This window comes from Aythya marila (genome assembly GCF_965140915.1).
Source record: "Aythya marila genome assembly, chromosome: 2".
Lineage (NCBI taxonomy): Eukaryota > Metazoa > Chordata > Aves > Anseriformes > Anatidae > Aythya > Aythya marila.
Genome location: NC_139043.1, coordinates 143,526,771 through 143,550,885, shown reverse-complemented (window position 1 = coordinate 143,550,885; position 24,115 = coordinate 143,526,771). Strand labels below are relative to the sequence as shown.

The 24,115-nt window shown below is 40.5% G+C and overlaps 1 protein-coding gene across 4 annotated transcripts; it reads right to left on the bottom strand.

The window, feature by feature from the left end:
• Positions 1 to 88: 88 nt before the first annotated feature.
• Positions 89 to 12,314, bottom strand: MAL2 (mal, T cell differentiation protein 2). 4 transcript variants are annotated; one of them, XR_014316860.1, is made up of 5 exons: positions 11,936 to 12,313; positions 9,703 to 9,873; positions 4,531 to 4,689; positions 1,887 to 2,016; positions 90 to 678 (listed from the first exon to the last, which is right to left on the bottom strand). XR_014316860.1 is itself a non-coding variant. In XM_082752820.1 (4 exons), the coding sequence occupies exons 1-4, from the start codon at positions 12,068 to 12,070 to the stop codon at positions 1,945 to 1,947; spliced, it is 537 nt and encodes a 178-aa protein (XP_082608946.1). In that variant the 5' UTR covers positions 12,071 to 12,306; the 3' UTR covers positions 89 to 1,944. The 4 variants fall into 4 exon arrangements, 2 of the variants coding, with proteins under 2 accessions (XP_082608946.1, XP_082608945.1); XR_014316861.1 differs by having other exon boundaries at positions 1,875 to 2,016; positions 11,936 to 12,312; XM_082752820.1 differs by having other exon boundaries at positions 89 to 2,016; positions 11,936 to 12,306.
• Positions 12,315 to 24,115: the final 11,801 nt, after the last annotated feature.

The following is a 24,115-nucleotide window of genomic DNA, read 5'->3' as shown; positions in this document are numbered from 1 at the left end:
TCACACTGAGCTGCAAAGTAGTTTTTTGATACTTTCCAAAAAGAGAACTAATGACAAGACTTTACAAACAAGATTAATAACCAGACTGCTGCCATAAACATATTTAGTAACTTTAATGCTGCTTAGCATAAGTCCATTAAACATTTTCATCCATATACTCCAGTGTAAATGTATTTTATACAATATGAAGTGTTTTAAAAGTATATGGCTCTAGGTAAAACATTCACAAAACAAGTTTTAACGCAAGTAGAGGATTAGAAAAAAATAATCAGGCAGAGTATAAAATCTCTGGAAGATAAAATTTTCAGAAAAGATACACAAAACCATCCCATTGCAATAATTCAGGAGGTGGTCCCAGTAGTCAGAAGGGTGGCTGCTCACTTTCGTGTCACCGATAAAAATCTCTGTCCTGGGTCAGCAGGGACTGAAGGGCTCCACTGATGGTGGCTGGCTCTCATAGATCCTTGTTCCTGGCAAATTTGGCAAAGTGACCTTCAGAGCAGATACTTTTGTTGGCTCAAGAAGAATGAGTAGGCCCAGGAATGAGGGAAGTCCTGTCTTCCCTTACCCAACCGCCGCTGGTCTTTGTAGAATTGTAAGGTGCACTGGCAAGATGCAGTGAGCGAGTTGTTCTTGAATGACAGAGAACCTTTACGTTCCCACATTATCAATTTGGCACTATTCACAAGAGCAAAAAAAAAATAAAAAATATTTACTAGCATTATAAAAAAAAAGAAGTTTTGCCATCTGCCAAAAAGGATGAGTGTTAAGGAACAGAGTGCAACACTATCGTTTCGTTAACTTTGTATTTATAACATTGCATGTCATTATACAACTGGGATATTCAAAGGAGGCTCAATTAAACTTCATTCCTGCCAAAAGCAAACTCCCTCATGGGCAGACTGCTTTGCATTCCACTGCTTTCAGCAAGATGCTGCATAGGCATCTCTCCAAATAAAAACACCTTTACAACACCGCAGGTTTAAGATGTAACAAACAGCGCACTGCATGAATTGAGGTCAGACAATATTCACCATTTGGTAACATTCCATTCCGATGAAGTTGACTCACATAATTAAGTAACAAATGCAGCACTTGAAGTAACAAAACCACAGCCGTACTTCAACAAAGTAAAACAGTGCAAATATTCCTGTTAAACAAAATTATATCACCTATATACACACAACACAAATGCACTGTTTGTTTTGCAGTATAAATAGATCTGATTGAGCTAAATGCCTAAAACTAATGAACTACTGTCTGGCACTCCCAGACACTTTCCATCTACAAAAGAACACAAGAAGCTTTAGAGGATCAGATCACCATAGCTGAATATGGTTGTAAAATAACACCAAAAGATTGCACTGCGTGGATATTTAAAATATTTCCTCTGTACAAAGTTAATAATTTATACTAAGCTGATACTGCAAAGTCAGCTTGGGCTCTGATTATGCACCGAGCAGCACACACAAGACCAGTGACTCCACCAGGAGCCTCAATGCCCACCTGTGTGGAGCGCACTGCAATGCTGCAAAGCACTGAAAGCCCAGTCCCAGGACTTAACGAGGGGGGAGCTTTTTAGCTGCCTGTGCAGGTAACATGTCTGTTTAGTTTCAGCTTTCTTCCTGCTCTTCTGGTTTAGCACTAAAATTCTGCTGTCTGCTCATGATATCTGTTTATCCCTGAACTCTAATATTATTCAGTGAATAATGTTTCTAATGAGGACCCAATAAAAGTAAAAACTAAAAAAGGAAGAGACAGAAACATGTCTTCTGTTAAGGAAATCCTGATTAGGGGTTATTTGCATTTCAGCAGTTGAAAACAGATTTTAAGCAAAAAAAAAAAAAAAAAAGTCTTTTTTGGAATTACATTACAGTAAAACAGACAAGTAGTAGTTAATTTGATCTGAAGTGGAGCACTCAGGCATTAAAGTCTCTTCAACCGCTATAGCTTCCATCTCCTCAACGCCATGGCTGTGCTGCAACCATAACAAACAGCTGTTGCAAAGGCAAAAATCTAGAGGAGTAGGGGGGAAAAAGAAAAGAAAAAAAAAGTGAATCACACATTATATTGATCTACTTTTTTTCTATTCCAAAAGAATACACCAACACAAATGATTCAAAAGGTAGCTCCCTACCCAAAATTCTTATCGTAAAGACAGGCCTGGGATCCTCTGAAGTTTTCTCACAAACTTCTCTGTTTTAAACCCATGTTACTGTTTTTAACTTGCTAGCTGCAGAAGATCTTTTGAAATAGGATCTAAACAGAACACGTTCAGAAGTTATGGTACAGAACAATTGTGCATACTTACACCTTGCGTTTCAGTTTTGGAAGTTTGAAAACTTCAGTTTTTAGTGTTTGATTAGAAGACCTACAAGTGCATGCTTTACCAGCAAACAATTAAGGAGACAAACCTCTAAAAAGCAGAGTTCTTTACTTGCAGAAATACAGAGATTGATTCAAATCTGGCCTCCTTAACCAGATAACCAGACACTAGAAGAGATTCCTAAGAAATGCCAGGAATCTGCTGCTGCTCAAGAACTAAATTGAAGAGATAGAAACTGAAGGTCATGCCATGGCAAACTCAGTTATATAATATAAACCAGAAGAAAAAAATTAGACACTGAATTTTTGAAACATAGTTTCTTGTATTGTCCAGTGCTAATGATGGTCACTCTCCTAGAACATACAGGTTCAATCACGATCACAACCTTGCTTTCCATACAAGTGTTAATCCGACACATCAAGTTTTGAATAGATGCTACATCCTAAAACTATCACTCATAAAAGGAAAAGATACATTTTTAATCACAGTATACATATCTAAGAAGTAATTTTAAAAGACAAATGTCCACAAGGCTTTATCTTTTTTTTTTCCCCCATTTAGATCATAGGATTGTTTTAATGAAGTGTTTGAAAAGGGTCATAATTTTTTTCTCTGTATGTCCTGACTTTCTAATTAGATAATTTTGGGAAAAACAAACAAACAAACAAACAAACAAACATGAAGATGCTAAAGACTACAGTATCTGATTCAGCAGTTCCCAGCATCTCTTAATTAAAAATTACTGAGATGCAAATCTCCTCCTCCCTATCTTGAGAGGCATTTGAGGGTCACGAAGAACTGAATTCTCCTTAAAAATAGTATGGAAGGGGTAAAGGGTTTCTTGGAGTATTCTACTGTCAGAAAAGATAATGAAGGTGACTGAAGAAAAATATTTTACCAAATATTAAGTAGGATCTGAACACACTCAAACAAGGACTGAAGAACTACACTGAAGTGTAGAATTTGAGATATTTAATAGAAAGTCCTCTCTCAGTTTGGACACAGCCATGAGACACCACCTCTATCTGTGTACCATTAAATGTGTTGGAGTGTGCTAATAGCAAGAGGGTAATGGTGGGCATGTCAGTCTCCAAGTCCTGAGTGCCTCACCTCACCCCTTCAGAGCTTGGCTTGCCAAAGCAAAAGGTTTTTCCTTTATTTTCTTTCAGAGAGAATGTAAACTTCACACCTTAGGCTCATCTGTTTTTATCCTAAGATAAGCTGAAGGTGTTTACAGCATAAGATTTGTGGTTATCTAGTTCTGAAGACAACAGATACCCACAGAGCATTTTAGAAGCTTAACAAACCCATACAGTTCCCTGAGGTATGTGAGATGCTCTTGGAGGTTAAAAAAAAAAAAAAAAAAAAGGCTCAGTAGTTTTAGTTCAGTTCCACACGCCTCCTTGCCATTCAAGAGTCCAGTCAGGGAGAAAGCTAACGCCCGGTGTATTTCCTGACTCAGCTCCACACGCCCACATCACCAGATATAGGGATTCGGTGATGATGCAATTGCAGTGATAAAAAGGAAGTCTGAGCTTAGGCTATCAATAAAAACACACTAATCCTTGTCATAGGTAACAGCATGGCCTTTGCAGCTAACTTTTATACACTTTTTTGATGTCAGGCATATCTGGAGCTGCACAAGGAGCTAGCCCAAGATTTTTCCCCATGGCATGTTCAGGACTACCTGAACAGTACCAAAAATCCCAAGCATTCACAAATTAACAGGCTGCCCAGGGAAGTGGTGCAGTCACCATCCCTGGAAGTCTTCAAAAGACGTTTAGATGTAGAGCTTAGGGAAATGGTTTAGTGGGGACTGTTAGCGTTAGGTCAGAGGTTGGACTCGATGATCTTGAGGTCTCTTCCAACCTAGAAATTCTGTGATTCTGTGAAGTCTGAGCACAGGCTTGAAATTCACACCTGATGCTTTGATGAAGGCTCAGTTTTTATCTATTTCTCCTATTCCAAAAAACAGCATTGCTTTTATAATATCTCATCTAAAATTATAAGCTGGAGTGATAATAGACTTCAAATACTATTGTGAAAAGTACCCTCTGAGCAACAGCTTACTGTGATATTTTTTGCATGCCACTGTGAAAATATTTGCTGCTTTCAAAGACGATCACTTCTTCCATTTTGAGTAGTTGGCTACAAGGACTTACAACAGACTTCTGTCCCTAGATACAAATTAATGAAGTACATACCGAGGCTGCTATGCTTATGTTATATTCATGATCAGCTAGAATCTTCTCGTGTGTGGTGGAGTTGAATTTGCGGGGGAAGTAATGCAGAGACGTAGTTGCTGCTTGCAGTAGAAAAGCTCCAAAATAAAAGACAAAAGTAGCCCCGTGGAAAAGAAAGTCCTGAAAAGCAAAGAACAGATTGAGTCTGTGCTACAACATGCACCTAGTTCTTGTAGTCTCAGTGTAAGTGAAAGCCAACACTGAAACCTGAAACAAGCACTGATAACAATAACTGTACTTGAGCAATGCTAAATCCATCTGAGAGCTTAAACAGTACGTGTTTTCACAACTGCTTGCAATTACAAACAACTCACTAACATAATTAGTACTAAGACAGCCCTCCCTCTCCCCAGCCTCCATATTCTTTCAAATGAAGAGGCACATGTGCTCAGCTTATGTACATGTGCTGACCTTTTAGATCACTTTAAAGCAAGTAGAGCTTACAGAACTTTCTATTTATAAAGCTCAGATCAAAAAGAAGGGACGTTCAGGCTGACTATCACAACTGAAGCAGTACAATACAAACTTGCAGTCCCCTGAATCCCTTCTCAGCCACAACCTCAACTCCAAAAGCTCCTTTTACATTTAAATGTTGCTTCTGTACGTGTCCAGAAACATGCCAACCTTGACACAGCTGAAGTTTACTTCATGGTACAAAGTCCAAGTACTGAGGCACCTCCTCAACTCTCTCTGTTTTGGCTCTACACAGAATAAAGTAATGTGGAGGTACTTTGTGATCCTGCTGAATAAAATGCCTGGCACTTAACAAGAGCTAGGATTTGCTTTATATATGTGTCTCTCATGCTCTTCTCTAGGCAATTCGCTGCTCTGTAGTGAATGCTAGCTAAGCACAAGGTTCAGACATCTAACATTTCTGGATTCTATTACTGGTGTACACAAAAAAGCAGCTTTGGTGCCTAAATCTTTCTGTGGCTTGTGCCTCAGAGTGTTCCATGCGGCAAGACGCAAGACATGTTCCAGTACAGTTTGAAGACATCTAACGCATTTTTCCAGCACCTCCCTCTGGTGTTCAGTCTGCAAAGCATACATGTGCACCACACTCAGTTCCTGAGTCCATACACCACGTGCAGCGTGTGAGTACACATGCAGGCCTGCACCATTTTGTATATTATACACAAGCATGGGTATGCTTTTTGATGAAAACCATGATACATGGTCTATCTCGAGCACAAATTCATTGTGGACCTGTCATTGGTGTGAGTGCAACGGACTACCAGTATGCCAAGAGCGAGCACCCAGGAAGAAGCATCCTGATCTCATCACAACAGCAGAGAGTATTCATACACACCAGAACTTACTGTGCATTACCCTTACCTCGTGGCTATCTGATAGCAAGGCAGGAATGCGCTGAGTTTCCCTGATTAGAGAAATGTTTCTTCAAAGGTGTTAGATTTTATTTTATTGTTATCATTAAAAGAATTCCTTTCCAAATTCATCGGTTGTTTCATATTTGATAGCAGATAGAGCTACTCTAGTACTCACACTCCAGTTAGTTTCGGCAAGTTATGATCTAAGATGCCACTTACAGTTTCCAATTCCACTTTGACCAGGAAATAATTTTCTCTTAATTAACAATCATTTGAGGCTAGGTCATAGACAATACTACTTTCTTAATGACTGCTTATTTCTAAGAATATAAGTTTTGGCAAAAACAGCTGCAGTAATTCCCAACTTCTGGTCTTCTATCCTGTCTGCTTTACTTTTTTTTTTTCCCCCTCCCCTAAGCTTTTACTTCTTTAGGAGCATCACCAGGAAATGCCACTGACATCCACGGAACTAAGAGAAGAAAAGAGTGCTGAGATTGGCTTTACAACCTAGATGGATGGCTGTCATGTCCTAGGCTTGCCAGAACTCAAGCTTTGGACACAAGACTCATTCCCTCAGTCTGCTGCTCTCCTGTAACATCCGTACCTCATACAAAAAATTGTAGAGACCAGCAACCGCTTGTACATGAGAGCAATGGAGCACTGGAGAACCTATGGTGCTGTGCTGCAATTGGGGAGGCACTTCTCTCCACCAGAAGCTTACTGGTTTGGTTTCCCCTGCTCAACTGAGCTGGCAGACAGACCTGCATCTTCTACATGACCAGCTGTGTGCACCGTGACAGACTGCATGCAGCTGTGTGCTCCCTCCGTGACAAACCCCAAACCCCAACATGACCTGACATACAAATTTCATAGCGCTGAAGTTCAGCAACTCAATTGGTGTGCATAAATCCATAGATAATCAAGGACATCCAGTTTTTTGGGGCTACTAAATACTGGAGGGAACACAAATAGCTCCATGAGGAAGATGGTGCTGAATGCATGCAGGACAGGTGTTTTCAGAAGACAAACTCTTTCATTTCCTCCATCCTCCTGCTGAAGCCTCTAATTTCCTTCTCCTGGCAGCAATTACAGTGAAGCCATGTAGCAGCAGAAAGGTTTCACATTCATATGGTTAGGGTTTCTATGACCGAAAAAGCCGAGATGTTGTTAGGGAAGGTGGTCAGTTTTGTTTTTAATAATTGTTAGCACAGTGCCTAACTTTCCATTGTCTTAACCCTTGTATAATCATGGAAGCCTCACACAAGGGATATGTAAAACAGCACCAGATCTGCGTGATATGCTACTTCACATCTAATTTTGTAAACAAGTGTGTTGTGAGTCAGGCCATAAAGAAATATATTTGTCATACCATCTGGTTTAATACAGTGATGTATTAAGGTCCATATTTTCCCCCAACTTTTCACTGTGTAGCATCTTATTTTTTAAATATCTGTATGAGCTCAGTGGAGCTACTTATGTCATACGGTATTAACAAACGCAGGTCTGTCAGAATCCCAAGCTATTTTTCAAATTTACACTTAGCCTTCCAGAGCCTGAAACCACCTTTGCTCATAAATCTATAAAGAATGCATTTGTACTCTCCCATAAACAATCTACGACTCTTCCTATTTTTCCTAATTTTATAACCTGTAATATCTGAGTTTATTATAAATTTAATTTCTGAAGTACCAAAAACATGTATTTATATAAATATGTGGCAACCTAAAACGAACACGTACACCTCTGTATTGTGTAACAATAAAAAGTTTTTAGTATTTCTAGTAATTATTTATTTGAAACAGCAGGTAAAAATCCTTGTGAAGTGCTACTAAAGAGTTTAGTGCCAACAAGTTACAGAACTTTTGTGTACCTAACAATAGTGGTCAAATGATACATCTACTGTTATTTCTGTTGAAGACTGGAAGAGGCTGGATTTCAGCCACCATGCTAGAGATAAAAGGATCCACACTGCATTTATTTAAGAAACTGCCTTAGTTACGATACCTTTTTGGAGTAAGTTAGAGTCCCACAGGCATGGCTTTTATACAGCTCATCTAGCAGTTTCCTGACACGGAAAGTTTCTCACTGATTTATCAAATACAAGGGGAGAAAATTAATAGCACAACCAAGCACTACCAACACCAGGCAGCCAACGTGCAAGATAAATGCTCATCTTAAAACAATCTTTTTCAATTTATAAAAGACTCTGCCCTTACCCAGCAACCCTGAAATAGATTAATGATTATAAATTGGCAAATAGTTTCAATGAAACCCAGGACACTATTAATTTACTTAAGTTATGTACATGCTCAAGGGCTTCGTTGCGTCATAACTTGTGAGGATGTCACAGCGTAAATTCCTGTAACACTCTCTAATTGTAACTCATTATGAGCTTAATTACTGCCTGTATTGTGCTGGAAAGCTAAGACCGTACGTATGTGTATTTGCTTTTATAGAATCCAGTCTGTTTTAATAGAAGTGTTTGTTTTAGTAGAATCCAGTTTGTTACCATTGATGGACTTTGATGCTGTTAGAGCCTCAAACTTATAAAGCTCTATGATCTTGCTTTAAAGAGCATTTTTTTTCAAAGGACTGTCAATAACCTGAACAGATACATAAATATATTGATACTGAAAAAAACAAATCCAGTTATCATCAAAAAAGTGTCAGTAAGAAAACTAAGGCATGTGAGAGAATCTGCTGATCACCTTCACCTTTAAAACATGTCTGTTTTTATATTTCAGGAGTTTTGATGCTTTCAGAAGTTTTTTTTTTTTTTTGATAATTCCCACTCTGATGACAGTTTTGCCACCTGTTATTATTCACTCCCAGAATTATTAGAGAGAGTAATACCACCTTGTGCTCAACTACTTGAGCACTAAAAACCTCAAAGTAAAAACCAGTTTATGACAACAAAGGAGTACATAAATTAACAGTCAATAACCTCATATATCCATGTTGCTGGTAAAAACCAGAACCAACAGCTTCCCTTTTTTAATAGGAAGGTACAGCCTGTGAGAACTATTGGCACAAGCCATAATGCTCCATTACAGCATGAATCAAGTCTTTTCTTCACACTGGACAAAAGCTGAAGAGAACATAATGAGATCTGTAGTTTCCCCAGATTTCCCATAAGGAAGATAAATTTATAAAGATAAATTAAAAAAAAAGGTAAGCTACTAAGGCTTATTCCGACTTTGACTACCTAAGATCTAACAGCCAGTTGTCAATGCTGTTCTGGAACTGACCCCAAGTCAGCTGAAGACTTTCTTAGGAAGCGAAGGAGACTTCTTGGGTGCTTTAGTCTGGTGCTATTTCAGACAACCACATCACACAATGTGTTCAAAATATGTATTGTTTCCTTTACAACATTACATACATCTTTATACCTCCAGTTACTCACTTCTCTAGTAGTCCAAAAATATTTTCTATTTTCTAGTCTATAATTATTTCTGACCATTTAAACCAATTGGTTGTCGTGATTTATTAAACTAGCTCTTTTCCTGCTGCTCATGCCTTTTATGTGCTTATAGAGGACAAGTACACTGCTTCAGTCTGTTTCAAAAGGTAGGTTCTTTCAGCTTTCATCATAAACGAGGTCTCGTATTTCCCCTCATATGTCATCCTTGTGGCCCTACTCTGTCCTCTTCCAGTTCTGAGTTCCTTTTCTGAGAAACTTCCTGTTAAATGTAAGCCTAGGCATTAAGACTTAGGATAACTACTTCTTATAAAATCATTTTCAATTTATAAAATAAACATAATCCTTTAAAAAATACATGTATACGTAAATAAAAAAATATCTTACTGTCTGGTTCCAGTTGACGGCAATTCTATTTGCATAACCGAAGAGGAACACGCACAGGAACACGATGGAGAGGAACCACGCAGTCACTGCTACGAACATTACCCATCCCTGCAGCAGTGGCAGTGGAACTTTTGTAGATGCTACTAAAATCCAGACTATTGTTCCAAACAGCTGCAAGGAAAGGAATGCAGACGATGAACTGACAGAGAATTTTCATTCAGTCCCTTCTAACTCAGAATTAGCACTTCATATCACACATCAACAAGCCCTCTGACTACTTTCAGGAAAACAGAGGAAACACTTCAAAAGTTCTCTAAGAGTATAAGTGTTGTTCTGAGAAATGATAGGCACTAAGTGGAGGTTAAACAAAGCCCCTCTTAAAACAGTCTCGACAATGGGATTTACATACTTAGGTGACTTGTGTGCTGCTGCTGAAAATGTTGCTCTTACTGTCATTTAAAGGGAAATAAAAGAAGCATGAAAATATTACTCACACACATAAATATACAACTATGTATATATATATACGTATATATACAAACACTCATACACTAAAGTTAGCTTGATGATGATGCACATCAAATTTGGATTCAATCTCATACTGTTTAGTTTGGTAGTCCTAATCAGATGAGATACATAAAGAAGATAAAACTACATCTTTTTTTTACGTATTTGTAATGAAATGCTGATAAAGTACACAATAAGTAATAAAGTGAAAGATAAAACTAGGTTATAGAATAAGGTGAGTTATAAACTATGTTGCAATGGCTAGAGAAATGTACATTTTCCAGAAGTTATTGTAACCAGAGAAAGAACACAGCATTACCAATCTTTTTCAGTATACAGATCTGAGTGAATGAGTAGTGGGGGTACTGTGGAGCATTTACTTCCCCTGTTGGATAGCTACAGTTAACTTCAAAGCAAGCTACTACTTCCTTATTTAAATCCTACAGATTTAAAACTACAAAGTCAGAGGCTACATTTTCAGATTCAGATAACTTCCTTGAGAATCAAGGTTGAAAGAGCGATACCTTTCAAAAGCTGCCTGCTATAAAATTAGCTATAATTGGTTAGAAAATTAGTCGGGTCCTCTCTAGTGTTATGTTGCAGCAGCATGCACGTAAAGACACACTGGTAGTCTCAGTTCAAAACTCCCAAGGGTTTTGGTATTAGCCTTCAAGTTGTTCTTTAGGGTTCCTTTTTTTTTTTTTTTTTTTTTTTTTGCTGTGTGACAAACCGCTTTCTCTAGTTTCACAAGGCTGCAGGTGCAAGTCTGTTACTTATTGACCAGACAGCGATGGGCAGTGGGGAAGCAGAAGGGATAGCAGAAAGCATTTGCGAAACAAGAAGTGGATACACACGAAATGTTTTCAGTATTTTGAATATGGAACCTTGCAGGATTCTTTTAAAAAAGGAAACAAAAACCGAGAAAAGAGAGAAAGAAAAATAGAAAACTACTGCAGAGATTGCTAATCTCAGCACGCAGGGCTGTGCAATTTCCCCAATACTACAGCTGTCCCCTTCGGCTCGCAGGGCAAATGCCTGCCAGGTTAGCCAACCTAATTAACCTTTTGTGCCAACTGACTCAGGCCCTGATTCAGCGCCAGGACTTGGTGCTCAGCTCCTTCCTCAGGTGCCGTTGTACAGCTTGCAGGGTGGCACCTAGCTCACAGACACACGGGGCGGGACGCCAAGAAAAAAAAATCTTAATAAATTAATAAAATCGCTTCTGCCAGATTTCTCTCCACCACACACACTAATTAGTGCCACAGAGACTGAGCTCAAAGGACCCCAGTCCCACATAAATCAGCATGGCCTTCCGCACACGCAGATTAAGCTCACTTGCAGGAGTTTTCACAGGACCTGTAGCACAACCACTGTAACTTTTCAGAGAGATTTTTGGGTTCTCAGCAGCTTGAGCTCCCCCTGCCACCCATCAGGACGGGGCTGGGGGGGCAGCTCCCCACACAGGGCCGGGCCAGGGGTGCCAAGGGGAGGCGGGGATGACCGGGGAGGGAGATCCCGGCTCCTGCTGCCCTTCCCCGGGGCACAGAGCCGTTTTCTCCCCTTTTTGGGCTGGGATAGGAGCGACGGTGCCTCCCCTTCCCTCCTTCCCTCCCTCCTTCCCGGCGGCTGCCACAGCCCGCTCACAAAATGGCAGGTGAGGAGCGACGGGGTGGGGAGGGAAGAAGAGTACGGTGTTCCCCCCTCCAAAAAAAAAACCACAACTCACGATCTCCAGGAAGATGAAGGCTCCCGAGTAGGTGCGCAGGATCTCCAGCCCCGAGGGCAGAGTGACCCGGGGGGGCGGGAAGTAGGCGGCGGGGTTGGGAGGAGGCGGCATGGACGAGGCTCCCCTGGGCAGCATGGTGCCAGTGCCGCCGAGCGGGGACGGCTGAACCGCGGCCAGGTGGGCGAGGAGGAGGAGGAGGAGGAAGGAGAGGAGGAGGAAGAGGAGGAGGGAGCAGGTGCGGGCGAGCCCGTACGCACCGCCCCGGCCGCCTCCCTCCTTCCCCACCCCGCCCCGGGGCCGGAGGAGCTGCCCCGGTGTCACCACCCGGGACTCTTCTCCCGGCCAAAACCCCGCACCAGCAGCCGTGAAAAGCAGGAGCAGGTTCCTCAGGAGCCTCTCCGGCCGGGCTGGGGGCCTCCTGCTTGCTGGGTGTTTGCTCCGGATTGCAAAACCGCCCGTTCAGGAGCCCTGAGTCAGTTCCAGCCACGTTTACGTGGTTGTTTCCTCATGCCGATCTGCAGAAGGTGGTTATTTACATTCTGGTTTAGATATTTGAGGCTTTGAAATTAGGAGGATGCATTTTTTTTTTTTTTTTTTTTTTTTCCCTAAGGAGTCTATTTGGTTTACCTGTTCAAATACTGAACACAATCACGTGCATCTGCTTTTCATTCAATCATGCACAATTACTAAAATCCAATACTATTATAAAGTGTTTTTCTGCTGTAAAAGTTTGGGGTAGATACAGGTCTAGAAAGGGACATGGTCGTCAAACCACATAGTCGTCAAACCACATATAATGTATTTTCTCATCCTTCTTAGTATGAATACCTTTACAAGGTCTTTCCTAGATGAAGGATGTAGCATTGACCAGCATTTTTGTTGGTTTTCCCTTCGTGGCTGAGGACAGAATCACAGCACAGCTCAGGTTGGAAGGGACTTCAAAAGATCATCAGGTCCAACCTTCAAAGGAAAAGAGAGCCTTCACCCTTTGCACCCTGTCCAGCTGCATCCTCAAAACCTCCACTGATGGGGGTTCTGCCTCTGGGGTTGTTCTGGTGATTGATTATTCTCACTGTAAAAAATATCTTTCCTTTGTCAAGATGGAATTTGTCATGGTGCAGATTGTACCTGTTGCCCCTTCTCTGTGTGGTTTCTTGTGAAGAGAGAGCCTCCATCCTCTCTGTAGACATCCTTTAAGTGCTGGGATACTGCGATGAGGTCACCCCAAGTCTTCTCCAGGGTGAAAAGATATGATTCTTTCAATCTTTCCTCATAGGGCAGGTTCTCCACCCCTTCAGTCATCTTCCTGGCTTCCTTTGGACCCTCTCCTTGTCTTTTTTAAATTGCAGAACCAGAACTGTACCATGTGCAGACTGCCAGGCGCTGAGCAAAGTGGGGTGATCACATCTCTATTTCTGCTAGTAATGACCCTGCAGAAACAGCTCAGAATCTGATTTGTCTTTGTTGCTGCAGTGACATCTCACATTCAGCTTGTTGTCCACCAGCACCTACAGGTCCCTTTCACCAAGGCTGCTCCTCAGCCACACAGATCCAAGCCTGTACTGGTCCCGGGTCCAGGACCTTGCACTTTGTTAAGCTTCATACAGTTCTTGCTTCTCCCAGCCTGCCCAGGTCTCCCTGTAAGATGGCACCCCTTCTGATGTGTCCACCTCACCACAGTTTAGTGTCATCAGCAAACCCGGGGAGGGTGCTATCAAGGCCACCATCCAGACCACTTATGAAGATGTTGACCAGTATTGATCCCTGGGGCATCCCACTTGTGCCTGGCTGCCAGCCTGAGCAAAAACCATTCACTCCACCCTTTGAGTGCAGCCTATTAGCCAAATTCCTACCCATCTCACAGAGCACCCATCCAATCTTGTCAGTTTGTCTAGAAGAATGTCAGAAAAAGTGCTGAGTGCTTTGGTGAAATCCGGGTTAAAAATACCTACTGCTCTCCCCATGTCAACAAGCAGATATTATTTTGCTCTAGAAGATGACGAGGTTAGTCAGGTATGATTTGCCTTTGGTAAATCCATATTGGCTTTTCACAACCACCTGCTTCATTTGGTTTGTAGTTGTTTCTAGGACTTGTTCTATTACTTTCTCAGAGGCTGAAATAAGACTTAAGGTGTCCATTTGAATGAGTAAGTACTGTTTCATCCAGTGTTTCTGGGTGTTAATCCTCAACATATTCAGCTGAGATTTTAAAGCTAATGTTTTAAGAAGGTTTCATGCAAGTGTAGCTGCTCTGAAGGTTGAACCCACAAGGGCATTAACATTGTATTCCTTTGTTTTTAGATGCGCAGTGTCTTTCAGAGGTTTGTTTTTTGTGATGACAAGAAATATTTTAGCTTGAGATGCCTGTCCTCCCCACCCCAATCTAAAATCTAGGTGGGGAAGCAGTCAGCTCCTCTAAACACACCTCATATGTCCTTAGAGCATACCTAGTATATAAGTAGGATGGGGATACTTCTGAAATGCAGTAAAAGCAGCTCAGTTTTTAAATCATGGCTAATAGGGAAGGAAGAAGCAACAATTTGTATTTTCTTGTGCTCTCTCCTCATCGCCACACCCCTTGTGGCTGCATGCCTCTTCCACTCTTAAGACGTGGGAGATGTAGGGTTGAATTGTCTGTTTGGGTAAGGGAGGCACTGAGCCTGGCCTCCTCTCTTTTCTGAGTGCTTTAACCTGTCAGTTATCAGATGAGAAGGATACCTCTTATTCCTCCTCTGGACATATTTTAGAAATGAACATGATGTCCCATTCATTTATCTTCAGGGAAGAATTCCAGGCTCTGGAGGCACATGCCTACAGGTCCTGACTTGGGTGTGTTTTGGAAGGGAATAGGATCCAGACTTGTGCCTAACTGATGAGGTGTAGGTGGTTCTTTCTTGGGGCTGCGTTCTGGAGACCATATGTCCAATTAACTTAACAGTCTGGTCCTAAATCTGTTGAGATTGCCCTGCACAGGGAGAGATCTGAGTGGGTAGAAAACTGTGTTGAGCAGTTTATGATTTGGAAGAAGAAATATGATTATTTTTCTCTTATTCAGAGGAAGTACAAATAACACTTGGTCATAAACATTTCCATCTTTATTATCCTGCTACACAATTAATCTGTGTGGGCTCCAGCAGCAATAGATTTTTTTTTTCTTGTAAGGACCATTCATTTTAACCTGCACTTGCCTTTTAACACTGATATTCTTGACTTTTACAAGGTTGTCACAGTAAAGTCTAAATATCACTGTTAGGTATATGTATACACAAATAGTCCTAAAGCAGATTTATAGAAATCCTTTTTTTTTTTTTTTTTTTTTTTTTTTTTTTAATAAATCCTAATAATTTAAATGAAAGTAGCTGTTTAAATGATTATTACTATGTTTGGGCAGTATACATGACAATGCCGTATCCGTATCCTTATATACCGATTCGGATACTGTTTGAATCTTTTAAAAATCTGAAGTCTATAAGGGATCAGTACCAGGACTGCATTTTTAAGTTTCCATGGCAAAAGCATGTTTGTGCTGGACAGCTGTCTTAATAGCATTTTTATGTAAATAATTGCATTGAGGCATGCTACAAGGCAAACTAATGATGCAGCTTCAAGTCCACCAGAGTTGATAAGTAGACAGATGTATATTGACTCACTCTACCTAGGAAGGTCTGTTTAAACAACCAAAGGGACTAAAAACTTCTCTTAATTAAAGTATTAAATAAAGTCCAAACTTCCCCTGGTGTTCTTGAAGTGCTTATTGCAGCCTAATGTAAAGTTGGGATTGTCAAAGAACTGCAAGATCACTTACTGTCATTTTTAGATGATAAGAAATATCTGCAAGGGGAATCGCAGAATCATCTAGGTTGGAAGAGACCTCCAAGATCACCTGGTCCAACCTCTGATCTCCACTAAACCATATCACTAAGCTCTAAATCTAAATATCTTTTAAAAGACCTTCAGGGATGGTGACTCCACCACTTCCCTGGGCAGCCCGTTCCAATGCCTCACAACCCTCTCAGTAAAGAAGTTCTTCCTAATATCCAACCTAAACCACCCCTGGTGCAACTTTAGCCCATTCCCCCTTGTCCTGTCACCAGGCACACGGAAGAATAGACCAACCCCCACATCACTACAGCCTGCTTTAATGTACCTATAAAGAGTGATAAGATCATTCCTGAGCCTTCTCTTTTCCAGGCTCAACAATCCCAGCTCCCTCAGCCGCTCCTCGTAAGGCTTGTTCTCCAGACCCCTCACCAGCTTCGTTGCCCTTCTCTGGACTCGCTTGAGCACCTCGATGTCCTTCTTGTAGCAAGGGGCCCAAAACTGAACACAGTAGTCAAGGTGCGGGAGGAGATAAAAGTGAAATAAATTAAAATTCCAGCATTTGAAAAGCCCAAGTAAGTCAGTACACATGGCAATTCAGTAGTCAGTGCAGGGAAAACACCAGTAGAATGAAACTTGTTTACGGGCCTGTAGGTTGTTGATAGTTAGTGAGTCATTTTTCAAAACTAAGAGAGAATCTTACATTTATTTAGCTAGACTTGCTGCAGAGTATATGGCTGAAGCAGTTAAATAATCTCCAAGATGCAACAAATGTCATAGGGTAAATTAATCGATGACTTAAATTCCAAGTATAGTGATGTAACGTGTGTATCTTTAATATGTATTGAAATAAAAATATCTTTTTCTGAAGAGAGAAATTAATATTTTGAAAAATACATTGAAAATTACTTATATGGATATGAAAATTACTTATATAGCAGCCCTATGTAGCCAGATTCAGACTACCTTTTGTGTTGTTCAGCATTACACTTCTGGAAGAGCTGAACATTTTAAAGGATACTAGGTTAGTAAGTGGAAGTAATGTGAATGTAAGAATTTATGGTCTTCATCTTATCTCTGTGTGTTTCCACAAGCACCTCTGGAAGCAGATGTAACTTCCACAAAGATGATCAAGGGATTGGAGCACCTCTCCTATGAAGACAGGCTGAGGGAGTTGGGGTTGTTCAGCCTGGAGAAGGCTCTGGATAGACCTTACAGCAGCCTGCCAGTGCCTAAAGGGGGCTACTGGGGAGGGACTCTGTCAGGGAGCATAGGGATAGGACAAAGGTAATGGCTTTAAACTAAAAGAGGGTACATTTAGATTAGGTATAAGGAAGAAATTATTTACACTGAGGGTGGTGAGACAGTGGAATAGGTTGCCCGGAGAATTTATGGATGCCTTGTCCCTGGAGATGTTCAAGGCCAGGCTGGAAGGGGCTATAGAAATATAGAAAAAACAAATAGAAAGCCAGAAGTTGATTGTATGACATGCAGATTGTTTTGTTTATAGATTAATTCATTTAATATGCTCCTGGAAATTGCATACAGGATTCTGATCTCATACTGGTGGAAACTGGGTGTCATTCCTCTTTAGCCAGTGAAATTAAATTGGCATAAAACTGTTTTGCATAAAATGAATGACAGGGAAACCCTTTTGTGTAGTGTGTTTGCCCAGTGGTAACAGAACTTTACGGTCATGTTTGGACCAGTGCATATTATGATTTGGTGTGTAAACACCACATTGTTGAGGTTTCTTCAGAGGCAGCCTAACAATTTTTATTCTGACATGCAGGGCCAGGCTTTTGATTGCATGCTGGCACTTTTTGCATCGCCTAACTAAAAGAAAAATAACTGTTGAAGTCACTTGCCTGGTCCAGTAAAACTGCGTTTAGGATGTTCGCTGAAAAGATGGGATGAAGACTGAGAGATTGGTAGTTGGACTGCACGCCAGCAATACTTACTGTTTTTTTCTTCCTGCCAGCCTCCAGGTTTGTGGTGTAAAAGAGGAGCAGTTTAGCTGGTTGCAGAGGAACTTAGGTTGGTCAGCACAGGCTGGAGGATGTCATCTAAGTGTTGTCAACACAGGATGCAGCACAGTGCCGTGCCATTAGAGCTGCTGATAGTGTGGGGCTCTTCTCAATTCTCATCAGTCAGAGCTTCATGGATTCATCTTTAGTTGTAATGCGTTGGCCTCTGATCTTCTCTCACTGGTCAGAAGTATGTACCTGGTGTTTTGATGAACTATCCATGCTGACAGAGAGTCACTTTTTTTCCCTAGTTGCACTTTGTTTGCTTTTGGGGGACTGTTTGTTTTATTGAGTGAATTCCTGGCTAAAAATCCAATAGAGGGCAAAGGGTAATTAGGCAAAAGACAAAGGTAGCTTCATTTTCCCATGAATGAGTTCAGGAAGGAGAAGTAGGGAGAGAAATCAAGCACAGCATTGCTAGCCAGTTGAGGGAAGTGATTGCCCCACTCTGCTCTGCAGTAGTGTGGTCTCGCCTCAAGTAATGTGTAGAGTTTTGGGTGCCACAATATGAGAAGGACATAAAACTATTAGAGAGCATCCAAAGGAAGGCAACAAAGATGGTGAAAGGTCTAGAGAGGAAGGTGTATGAGGAGCAGCTGAGGTTCCTTGGTTTGTTCAGCCCAGAGCAGAGCAGGCTGAGGGGAGGCCTCATGGGGGCCTGCAGCTCCCTCACGAGGGGAGCGGAGGGGCAGGTGCTGAGCTCTGCTCTCTGGGGACAGCGACAGGACCCCAGGGAACGGCATGGAGCTGGGACAGGGGAGGGTCAGGCTGGGGGTTAGGGAAAGTTCTGCACCCAGAGGTGGTCGGGCACTGGGACAGGCTCCCCAGGGCAGTGGTCATGGCACTGAGCCTGCCGGAGTTCAAGAAGCATTTGAACAACGCTCTCAGACATGTGGTCTGATTTTTGGGTGGTCCCTTGGGGACCCAGTAGTTGGGCTCAATGATCCTAGCGGGTCACTTCCAACTTGGGATATTCAATGATTCTATGAAATTAAAATATGTTTGTAGACAAATGCTCTGTAGTATTTTGAAATAGCATAAAAACTTTTGCAAATGGAGCAAGCCTTTAGATTTCAAAACACCAGTTTATTCAGTTGTAAATAAGAAGGATTAATCTTAGTGTAAGATAAGGCCACGTAATTAGGCCTTATCTGATGACTGTTAGTAGGATGGTAAACATAACTATTTGAATGCAATTATGAGCATCATTAAGTGAATGATAAGTAACCTCTATATTTGTAGTTTCAGTTTGCTTAAGAGTGTAGGGTCTTATTCTATTGGCATCTTTTGCTACTTAAATTAACTACTGGAGTTATAAGGCTGAGAGGGAGCTCTTTGAGCACTGAATAATGCACAGACTCCCAATCCTTTTACTGACAACGCTTCATCTCAGGGTCTTTGACCCTGGCATCCAGGAATCTTACACCTCTGTTGTTTATGAGCTTTTCTGTGGAACTTCAAGCTGCACATAAGTCAGTGTAACTGGGCTTCTGCCAAATCAAGGGATCCTGTTCCCCCACCCATGGTTTACCTCTGCCTCCTTTGTGTTAGAGCTGGTGTAAATGAGGGTACTGAGTGGGTCAGACCAAGACATAACTGTCCTTTTTTTCTCTTTGATTGATTAGGCTTGTGCTGAGATTGATTATTTTTCTGTAATAACAAATTGGTTTAAAAATAAACACAGGATTTATGAGCTGAATACACTGCTACGTTCTGTCTTCTTTATGGAATCTGCCAAATGTGGATTTTAATTCTCTTGTAAGGTGATAAACAGAAAACCATTATTATGATTTTTAAAAAAGATTTTCTGAATAATACATAAATAAGAAATAATGATGCACCCAGCTGCTAGAAGCTTTCACATGATGAGCCATGCTTCTGCATCTTTAAAACCTGTGCTGCTATAACCATACTACATAAAGAGAAAAAAAAAAAACAAAGAAACAAACAAACAAAAAAAAAAAACAGATCATCACAGGGATCTGCTTATACTGAAAGAATATTGATTTCAGCATGAAATTCAAATTGTTCATAAAGAGGAGTTTAAACATATAGGTGATATATGTGTAGGTAATTTTAGTGAAATTAGTATCTGGAATTTATTTTAGTTAGACAAATTTGAACTGCTTTAATGAGCCAGATTTCCAGGGTTTTACATCCTGGAAAACTCCAAGAGTCTTAGTAGAGACAAATAGGACACGTCATCATTTATCTCTTTTTTTTTTTTTGTGAACTCAGGGTAAGCGCAAATACATGTTCTGTCACCTTGAATTTTTTGAGCTTGTCTGTCCACTGAAATGATAAACTCCCAGCAGGCACTCAGATGTTTGCAGGAGCTTATAGAACATGAACCTTATTTCTAATGCCCAATTTTCAGATGTCAGATTGTGAAATGCTGCCCACTAATATACTTACACCATCTGAAAACCAGCCCTCATACTGATGGCAAGTTCCAAATGGTAACTGTTTCTGGTTCACCCAAGTGCTGAAGCAACATCAGAAGTTAGCATAACAGGTGAGAACAGTATCTTTATTTCAAACCACACCATGAGTTTGGGGAAATACGTGGTTACTCCCATGTGTATAATGATTTCACTGTGGGGAAAATTCTGGAGGAATCTCAGCTGCAAATGCAATGAACTGGGAAGTATTTGTAAATGCAATTTATGGTGAGTATATTTTTTCAGGCCTATTTCAACTACTCAGATCCTACTGAGCTCAATGTCAGGTTCCTACTCAACCCAGCTTCAGGTTCTTGCACAATGTTTTGGTAAGTTTAAGCATTTGATCAAGTAGGTCTTGATTCATAGTAAAGCAAACAGGTTCGAGGATTTTTTTTCCTTCTTTCACAAATCCTAAACCAGTTACACTGCATTCCTGTTAGCCTGGTGTCCTTCATGAAGAAATAAGTATTACACAGAGTACATGTGCAATTTTTGAATAGAAAACAATCTGTAGTTCTGTTAGCATCCTTTAACTTATGATTCACAGAGGAAGGTGAAGTGTTTTGTCTGTCCTCACACTGAGACACACTCTGCTAAGATGTGGTTCAGACTATGAAAAATAAGTTAAAGACCAACTATCTCACTTTCACTGTATGATTTTTAATGAGACAACTACAGCAGTTACTCACCCAGGTAATGCTAATGAATATTTTAGTTCATTCACAGCTGATAATACAGTCTCCTGTTCATCAGTGCCTGATCTTGTGCTTTTTTTCCAGTCATTTTTTTCACTTCTTATATATGTTCCTCCATTGTCATGAGCGTTGTCATCCTTTACAGTAAGTAACTCCTCAGAGTGAACTTGCACATTGTTCTTAGAAATTCTGAGTGAGGGGACAGAAAGGGAAGATGAAATAGCTACCAGGAAATTTTTGTTTTTTATTTACAAGACTGTAAGTGAAAACTAAAATCAAATGAGCTTAAAGGAGCAGTCTCCCTACACATCTCTGATTCTAAACAAAATGTTTCATCTACTTTAGAATCTGATTTGGGATGGGATCTTATGCTCACATACCCTTCTGAGTGTTTACAGTGTGTAGCAGTGCATTTCAAATAGTTGCCTTTCCATTTTTGGCTTACCAGTAATTTTGTGGAGCTGTTTAAATAGCTTAAATTTTAATCCACAGGTATTTAGAGGAAGGAGGAATCAGTGGTCAAAAAACACAGCTCATTAATTTTGCATAATAGCAAAAGAATAAATAGGCCAGTATTCTGTGCATTATTTTACTAATAGAATAGTCTAATTGCACTGAAGTTAATGTTTATATGGTACTTTGAAGTTATAATTCGTTGTACTGGACTAATGCAATGTTCATACACTTCTACATGTAGCTACATTCTACTTGGAAAGAAATTATTAACCTAGCATGAAGTTCTTGGGGTTTCTAGTGCAAAAAGAAAAAACAAAACAAAACAAAACAAAACAACAACAAAACAACAACAACAAAAACAAACAGGTGTGATCTGGCTGACCAAGTGCTTATGTGCATCTCTGAGCTATCTGGCTAGACCCCTACTGCAAAGGAAGAAGAAACAGCCACATTTGAAGAAATTTTTTCATACTAAAGAAGATAACTGGAAACAGATCATAAATCATTTGTGTCTGCTTCTCAACTATAAAGGAAGTTTATAGTGACTGTACCCGACGTGGACATCTACCTTGCACATTCTTAAAGTTAGGTGAATAAAAAATGCCTAGACCAAACTAGTTCAGTGTTTTCTGCAGTGATTTGAAAGAGGATAGAAGGGCTGCTTAAAATGAGTTGAATAGCAGTCTGGGCTGGTTGATTGAAAGGACTGACTCAATGTAACTTGAAGGGACTGCATACGCATATGTACCTGGTTCCGAGCACATCTGACATGGTGAATGAAAAATGTTGTTATGCTCTTTTTCTTTGCCCTCAAAGTCTATGCTTTTCTTTCTGTCAAAACCTAGCAGGCTAAGTTCTTAGAGCAAACCCATTCAGACTTGATGCTGTATCAGCCTGCCGTGGCTTCCTTCCAGAGACATCTGAGCTTCCCAGCCCCTTGTGTCGGTCACCTTGCGGGTGGTATCTCGGAAACAGTTGCAGCCTTGCACATTTGGTGGTAAAGTAAACACAAAGCAAAAGTACAACCTTCCTTCTTGGATCTATGGCAGACACAAAACTCTTTCCAGCCTTCCCCACATACACTTAACTGATTGTCTTATGCCTGGAGTCTTTCTAGCCCCACAGAAGCAGTTGTGATCAGCAGGTAATCAGTGGAATCCACATCTATGTTTTGGGTCCTTAACCTCAAACATAAACAACTTCTTCACTCCCAGTACTTCTTTCCATGTCCCAGTCTGGCTCTTCTGTAGAAAATCCTTTCTTTCAGAGTTTTGCTAACCCAGTTAGCAAAAAAAAACCAAAAACATCTTTGTCAGTGTAAGATTGTGCTGTGTTCCTTCAAGACTTTCTCCAGCTTCTTTCCCCAAAACTGGTCTCCCAGATGGACCATTGCAGGGCTCTTCTTCTGAGGTGCTCTCTTTAACTTTTTCCAAATCTCTTCTGTCTAAATTATGCTTTCTCTCAGACACATGATCTGATTTTTTAATTTTTGTGTGTGTGTGTGTGTGTGGTCTCTGGGGATCCAGGAGTTGGACTCAGTAATCCTTGTGGGTCTCTTCCAACTTGAGTATTCTATGATCCTGTTTTTTGTTTGTTTGTTTGTTTGTTTTTTGTTTGTTTGTTTGTTTGTTTGTTTTCTGAGCCATACAAGCAGCTAGCCCTCACTTCCAGCTTTTCAAGTAATCCTCACCTCCATTGGAATAGGAAAATAGGAACTTCAGAGAAAATTACCTGACTGCCATGACCAAAAGAGGATGAATATAGGGACTGGTAATACAACATGCAATCAGATGTCTCTGAGTTACAAATCAGATCCCTGTGTGTTGGGAGGAACCACAGCCTGAAGTTTCAGAATTTAATTAGTTATATGTAATTAGAACAACTAGGAAGGATAAGCGAGGATACCTATCTGATTCCATAACCTTCCATCTCTGTGGTTCCTCTGCTTCCCAGATTCCTATAGCTACTTGGATAGTATGATGTAGAGTTGTTCTGCTATTATTATTATTGTTATTGTTTTTATTGTTGTTGTTATTATTATTATACTGTTCTTTTGTTCTCTTTAGTGAGAGTCTTTCAGTGGTATGGCATGATATGGCTTGTATAGTCACTATCATCTGTCCACAGAGAAAATCATATGAAGTGCAGTCATATACATTCCCTGCATAAACTTTAATATGTCCAGTGTTATGTGCCTACACTGGAAAAGGTTCATATCTGAGAAAGTAGGAATGAAAAAGTGTACCTTTCACAAAATTATGTGTGATTGTAATTGTCCTTGTACAGAAAATGTATTTCTACCTCTTCAGGTGCTAAGAAAGCTCAGTCTCTTGCATATGTGAACTTGTAGGAAGCTCTGGGGTTCCTGAGTTATTGAATTCAGATTTCTTCTTGATCTACTGACAGCCTTTCAAATTTCCTCAGACAAGCTTTTAAGCATTTTCAAGACCTAGAAGCTGGCTCACAATGGGAAAAGAATTCCTCAGTTCACATGCTAAGTATCCGCCAACTCTGCATTCACATTTTTCTGCAGTGTTTTACTTAATTTTCTCCCAGCTGACTGATCATCATTGTTGCTCCTCCACCCTCCACATGGTATAGTGTCCCACATGCTCAGGGAATGTTGTGGGGCAACTGGTACAAAGGCTTCCATTGTATTAAGTTGGTAAAATTAGCATCTCTTGCTGGACAATTCTTCACTGATAGGTTAATGAAATAGCAAAGACTTGAAAAATCTAG

Coding starts and splice junctions, on each gene's coding strand:
- MAL2 (XM_082752820.1), bottom strand. CDS start 12,070: ATGCTGCCCAGGGGAGCCTCGTCCATGCCGCCTCCTCCCAACCCCGCC. Junction 9,874..11,935: donor CCTTCATCTTCCTGGAGATC/GTGAGTTGTGGT, acceptor CTTTCCTTGCAG/CTGTTTGGAACAATAGTCTG. Junction 4,690..9,702: donor CCGTCAACTGGAACCAGACA/GTAAGATATTTT, acceptor TTTGCTTTTCAG/GACTTTCTTTTCCACGGGGC.